Raw genomic sequence first — 6,945 nt, forward strand, 5'->3', positions numbered from 1 at the left:
TAACTCGTAATAAAAATTCTAGGATAAAAACGTTACATAATTTTAACGAGTTGATGTTAAACCGAACGAGAAAAGAAAGTTTGTATTAACAAACACTCATAATATAAAATATGACGTATAGTAATAAAACGAATAACTATTAAAATTACACTACTGTGAACAAAAATGAATAACATGTAATTTAAATACGATAATATTCAGAACTATGAAATGTAAAATACAATAATCATAATTATTAAAAATCGTAGAAGGCAAACTTTGTATAAAACGACAAAGTATTTGATTGTACAAACTAAAGATACTGAAAAACAATGGATACAGGACATACTTGCTGATGAGAAAATAATATTATGATACTGTTTTAAACTGACACGGGGAATACCCTGACGTGTCAGTTCCAGCTAGAAAGTTTCCAATTTAGTTGATAATAAATCAATAAATTTCATTTTCTCACTACAATTATAATATTATCATTTATCACTTATAGCGTTACAATTAAACGATAATATAGTTCAGTTTTTGTGGGGAGATTAGAGTCTCAACTCTCAAACAAAGCAGTATCCTGCTTGTATTTCAGGATCCAGGCCCCCATCCTTAGTATAAGCACATAATAGTATTATTCAAATTAAATTTTACACTAGCTATTTGACCGAGCTTTGCTCGGTATTCGATAAAACACGAATAAAATGACATTTTCTAAAAATGATTCCTAGCTAGATCGATTTATCGCCCCCGAAACCCCCCTATATACTAAATTTCATGAAAATCGTTGGAGCCGATTCCGAGATTCCAATTTTATATATATATACAAGAATTGCTCGTTTAAAGATATTTTTACATTTACAATGTAGATATATAAACCGTTGTAAAAAATGCTGTTTAAACTTTAGAGATTTAGGCATAAATATTTGAAGTACTAATAAAGATTAATAATGTTATATAAAAATTAATATTGTACATTGTTTATGGATCATAAATAAAATTAAATAAAATTGTTTGAAACGTACGTCAGATTAGATCATCATTCATCTGAATTAATATTATTAAGTAAAAAAAAAATAATATTTAAATATTAGTGTAGTGAAATATCAAATTTTTTTTACATAGGAGTATGCAGCTAAATAGTCAAGCTCTTTAATAAGTTTGCGAGCTATAAAACAATATGTTACAACTTTTATGATAAGACGATCAACATGTTATGACGGTAATTATTATTTAAACGGTGATTCGAATACATCAGTCAAAAATATTTGTTTATGGTATAACAATATCATATCAGAAAACAACGCATTGTTTTTTACGTTCTAAGAATAATAATTTTAAAGATACTTTAAAATTTGTTTCGTTTGTATTTAGCGATTCATTCAAATATGTACCGTTCCCGCATTTTTTTTCATTTAAGTCATTTAAAACTTTTAAGTAAGTCCTTGGAACAAAAGGATCAAGATCCTTTTATCGTAACTGTACTGTCACCGTGACAGTGGAGACACCCTGTCTATTGTTGTTGTGAACTTAGAGCTTTTGAATCCAGGTATACATGATCCATCTCTCTTCACACATGCCGTCCCCCTCGCACCCGTACCTAGAACGTGCGCAGGAGTTGATCCGAGACTGAGTAGAGCAGTAAGCGGGGCGACGCTATCGCGATTGGCCGTCGCGTGCTCTATGTCTCGCGTTCTAAATTTAAAAGTCACGATAACTTAAGTAACAATGATTAATCGTTCGGTAAATTAAATTGGTTTATATATATTTAGTGAATTAGTTCCAGTACAGTGATTGTTTGTGAATGGGTTTCGGCTCCCCTCGCAGCTGTCAAACCGTCGATTTCGAAGGATATTCGTGTTAAACTTTAGGATTGCGTGTCTACTGTCTATGCTACAACAATATCTTGAAGTCAAGACTTTCGAACGTTTATACATATCATTTGTATATTTATACACGATTTTGTGTCCGATTTTATCGTTCGTAATACGCATACATTTTGTAATCGTGAAAGTATGGACAGTGACTTTATGCAAAGTTAGAATAATGTCCGAAGAAAGCTTTCTACGTTTGTTTTGCAATGTTCACTCACGAAAATAAACGAGAAACTGGAGCGGCTTGCACAGAATGTAGTCGAAGAATTGAATAATTGAGTGAAGCAATAAATAAACAACGAGTGTGAACTAGATACTGTACAATTGCATGAATCTATGTGAACTAATAGGAACAAAATTGAAGGACTTAAAAACGTTGAGGAGAAAGTGACAAAGTTATAAGCTGTGTCACAATGTTATTAATAACTTTAAAATATTTACTGTTATAAATACTTTACTCATTAACAAACTATGCCTTACAGATATTCATCGTTGTAACATAAGATAACATAATAGACGTTAAATAATATTTATAAAGCCATAAACGTAAATATCAAAAGAGATTAGAAAGTAACTGAATTTATGAATATTGATTATATCATTCAGACTCATACAACACACAATCAGTCTTGATACTATCAAATAATAGCAGGATAGTCACGGCATAGAAAGTTATGATGGGTTTTACAATGTCATTATGACGTACATTTATAATCTAACTACATATTTGTAAGTTAAAAACGTGAGAAACGGTTGCAAAGTTGTAAATGAATGCGATGATTTGTCGAATTATTTGAAGGTTATTTTTTACAACATAATTGAAATATTATGTTATTGCGGTACTAGTTTTATTAAAGGATTTATTATGTGTCTTCATAATTAGGCCTTGTGCTTTATTATTTTCGTTTAAGTTAATAGCATAACTATAAGTTTAGAAATTACTTGTCCATACATATGTATTGGAAAATAAAATCTGAAATGCAAATAAACTACTCAAAACAAAATAAGACCCACCACGATTTTTTCACAAAAAAACTTTAGAATAAAAAGCATAATTAAAATTACAAAACACCAAACTGATGAAACATTATAATATAATAGAGTATGCACTATGCACATTACATTAAAAAAACGATCAGCTGATCAACATTTTCACACTTAAAGCTTTCTAATGTCATTAATTTTCATACAAATTACATTTTCATCATAAAAAAAGCATCATCTAAATATTTTTCTATCGCCTTTCCAAATTTTACATGTCTCCCACATGTTCATACTTTGATGGTTCTCTGTTCTTAATGTTCAAGAATTATGGTAATGAAGGCGTTATTTCTCAACGATATCTTTAATAAATTAGCACATTTAGTAATGAAACCATGCACAAACATGTTTTGTACAATGGTCTATTAATTATGGAGTGCAGGTATTAACATATAGCCATTTCATCATCAACATATTCTTTAACTCTCAAGCCATGTATTTTGAGTCATCAGCTTAATGTTATTCTTGCACATAAAATTAATTTGGTCATTTTAAGCTATATATAATAATCATTTATTCTAACCCCATTTGCGTTCGAACTATGTTCATATCAGTAACAATAGTGTCTTGTTATGTTATTTAAGGTTCATTGTTCCTTTCTGATACTTTAATGTTCCAAGTAAAGCTATTTCTATTCTATAGCATTTGAAACGCTTTGTTTTTAGATTTGATAGCAATTTATCGCCAATCGAGAACACGAATATAGGAGTCTTCGTACAATTTAAGATTATCATAAAATAATGTATAAAAAAATATTTTAGCTACTTTGTAACCCACTTAAGAAATGCATGTACGCTTTTTGCAACAGAGGTAAGGTATCTTATTTCTCTTCGAGTAACACTCGATACTTATTAAGAGAGTTTGAAAGCTAGACGTGGATTTCTCAAGTTCCTAGATTTGTTTCTCACATATCAGCTGACCACTCGGTTGGATATGTGGACCAACGAACTGGTTTCAACCCGTTCGTTGGACGATATCTAGAAATCGTTTTCTACCGACTCGATGATGCGTTCAATAATTAAGCTCAATTTGCAAAACATAGTTTACGATATGATTAACTGCAGGATATTCGTTCGCAACGAATGAGATCGTTCGCACGATTCGTTAAATTGAACAATCGAGATTAACAGCAACAAAATAATTTTGTGAAATACTCGTTGCGCTTAACATTGACCTTTGCATAATTTATTCAGCTGCATCTCGTAACACTAAATTTATATACCTAAGCGTTTTGGTTTGAGTTTCTTTTCTCATTGTTATTCAAATAAGAAACCGAAGAAACTTGGCTCGTTACATAAGTTGAGAAATCCTCCTGAGGTTGCAGTTAATTTAATGCATCCTAATTTTTATCGTAATGCAACGCTCCGTTGTGGATTGCGTCGAATTGCAGTGAAAGTGCAACGATAAAGTTAAAATTGGCTTCTGTGCAGGCAGCTAACGGCGTATGGTCGCTTAGCCCATTATCTAATTACTACGCAAGATATGGTTCGTGTTCGTTTGATGGTCTCTCGAGACCCAGTTTCCTCGCAGATGGTCTTGGACTTGTGCAATTTGTGTTTGTACGCATTGTAGAGTATCCGGTTCTCGACTTACTCTAATATGTCGGAGCAATTCAGAAGGAATCTTACCAATTTGGCGTGTACATCAATTTAAATAACAGTCAGGCCATATTCGGAGAAGATAGAATCGCGGTTAGCATTTTATAAGCCTAGGTTCTTGAATATATTTTTATCTATCATACTTGTATGAAAGTTTATCGAAACTTAAATTGGTTTGTCGAGTTCTATTTTTATATAGTAATAGGGGCTATATTATTATAATAAAGTATTTACAAAGAACTTGTTTTGACCTAAGATGAGTCATTTATAGCAAATGAGTCAGATTGACCGTTGTCATTTGATTTTATTATTAAAGCTATGTAAGCCATAATGGTCTCAGGTTACACCAGTTAAGAATACTGATATTTGATGACTTACAAGTTACATACGTACATACGTGGTTCATAGTTCACCATAATATTGTATGCGTATTATTTGAACTCTTGTTCAATTAGTAATTCAAATTAATAATATTGTTGTAGCACAAAACAGTTATTATATCGGCTATTAATTTCAGAAGTAACTTGAGTTAACGGGACTATAAATAAATAATGGCGGTATTGTTACCACATCTTCAAGAAGTGACAAACACGGATACATTCTGGATCAAAATTGAGGCATCCCCGAAGAGCCTAAGGTCATTATGAAAATTAAACATTACCCAGGAAAAGCGGTCATGGAGGACCCCTGGCTTTCCATCGATGACAGGACTATGGACCTCGTCTATGCCGCTAATTGGGTTGGAGCGAAAAATCTCAACAGTTACAAAAATGATACTCAATCATCCAAATCTAAATTTAACTCTGTGTCGAGAAGTAAATCGTGCAAAGACGTCGGTCGTAGTGTTGAAGACGAAGACAGTCATAATGGTTACCTAGAAAACCACAACAATAACAGCTTCTCCAGTACTAATCTATCGCCACTAGCAAAATATCAGCAGGACATCGAGAAAAAGACTAAAGAAAATGATCTGTTACTACAAAATAAATTAAAACATAGCTTTAGTTTTAAAGACATGCCAAACGGCTACAAGCCATCGACGCTGAGAAGAGTAAAGCGAAGGAACTTCACGGAATGGGACATTGATTACTTTAACTCAGAAGATGCTCAACCTACCGTATCCGCTTTTAGAAAAGATTCTATTAAGTATGCACATAGGCAAAGAAAAGTAGATTCGAAAAAGAATATTCCTCTTCCTGACCCCGGTGCAGCTCCGGTAGATCCATCGTCAGAATCTTATTATGAATATTACGCTAGAGTAAGCCAGCAAAATAATGATACTGATAGTGATAAAATAAAAAATTTAAGCAAAGACCAATCACAAAAAGAGAGACATAAAAATGGCACAGTACGTGGTTTCGGTAACGGAACCATGTATCAATTAATAAACACAATGGCTACGCTAGATCTAGCATCAATAAAATCGCGGCCTGCAAAGCCAAACCCTGACATGGATTCTGAAGCGGAAGATTTGGGTCTATACATGCATCCGATCAACGAAACATCACGCGATCGGCTTCCTGAGCATGTAAAGCAATCAGAAATGTTGCCGAATCATGTGCAAAATGGACGCATAGAAAACAAGTCTAGATTTAATTCCAAATCGTTACGTGTCAAAAGTGAAGGTAGAGCACCGCTGAGAGATTATCTCGATCCGCCTCAGTACGACAACCCATACAATGGTGTCACAGTCACTCAACCAAAAAGAAATCTCTCACCTAGTGAGCAACTCACGTTGATGCAATACGACATGTCACGGGGCAATCTACCTCCTCCAGTAAATTCAAATGGAACTAATTTGAGTGTAAGAGCAGACAGTGAATATCGGACTGCCAATAGTGTCTTTAAACATTTAAAACCTAATAGCCACGACAAGTTGTATAATACTGTTAGGGTAAAAAGTGATACGGTTAGAGTAAAAAGTGACGATAGAAATCGTTACAACGATAGTTTAGCGTTTCGTAATGGATCTCCAAAAAATGGTGTGAGTGATGTAGTAAATGTGTTCTCTCGGAGTGCAAAAAGTTCGTCTAGCGGATCCGACTCGGACTTTTCGATACCTAGGCCGAAACTAATTGTGCCGGTGCATACATACGGAATGAGAAAACGAAAAACGGGAAACCTTTGTCAGCGTGAAAGTAACGCAAACGAATCAACTCTAGATGCTGGTGTGTTACTCGACGTTACGCGTCTCGAAGATGATAAAAAATCACCAAACCCAGGTAAACTATTTGCATAAAACATTCTTCCTAAAATATACGCTAAAACAAGATAAGCTAAATGTCATGAGTTTGATGATCTCATGTTGCTTCTTTGAAGATTTTTTTTGAGTGTTTTAAATTTATTTACCTCAGTGTTTAAATGCGATTTATGGCGTATAATAACTTGTATTTTTTATCCTTAGTGATAACTAATAAGTATTATAGCCAATGCAATAAATGTTCATAATA

General features: G+C 33.2%; 1 protein-coding gene across 4 annotated transcripts in view; it reads left to right on the plus strand.

Annotated features, from left to right (window-relative positions):
• LOC121735255 (cGMP-dependent protein kinase, isozyme 2 forms cD4/T1/T3A/T3B) overlaps positions 1-6,945 on the plus strand; it is a 177,052-nt gene that overhangs the window by 139,034 nt on the left and 31,073 nt on the right. Inside the window, exons 1-2 of one of the 4 annotated variants that reach the window (XM_042126016.1) lie at positions 1,638-1,725; positions 5,013-6,717. The exons of the other annotated variants lie outside the window; for them this stretch is intronic. Of the exons in view, the coding sequence (XP_041981950.1) occupies positions 5,139-6,717 (1,579 nt within the window). The 5' untranslated portion in view covers positions 1,638-1,725; positions 5,013-5,138. Of the gene's footprint in view, positions 1-1,637; positions 1,726-5,012; positions 6,718-6,945 lie in introns of those variants that run through there. 4 annotated transcript variants of the gene reach the window in all.

Source organism: Aricia agestis, chromosome 17 (genome assembly GCF_905147365.1).
Source record: "Aricia agestis chromosome 17, ilAriAges1.1, whole genome shotgun sequence".
In the NCBI taxonomy this organism is placed as follows: domain Eukaryota; kingdom Metazoa; phylum Arthropoda; class Insecta; order Lepidoptera; family Lycaenidae; genus Aricia; species Aricia agestis.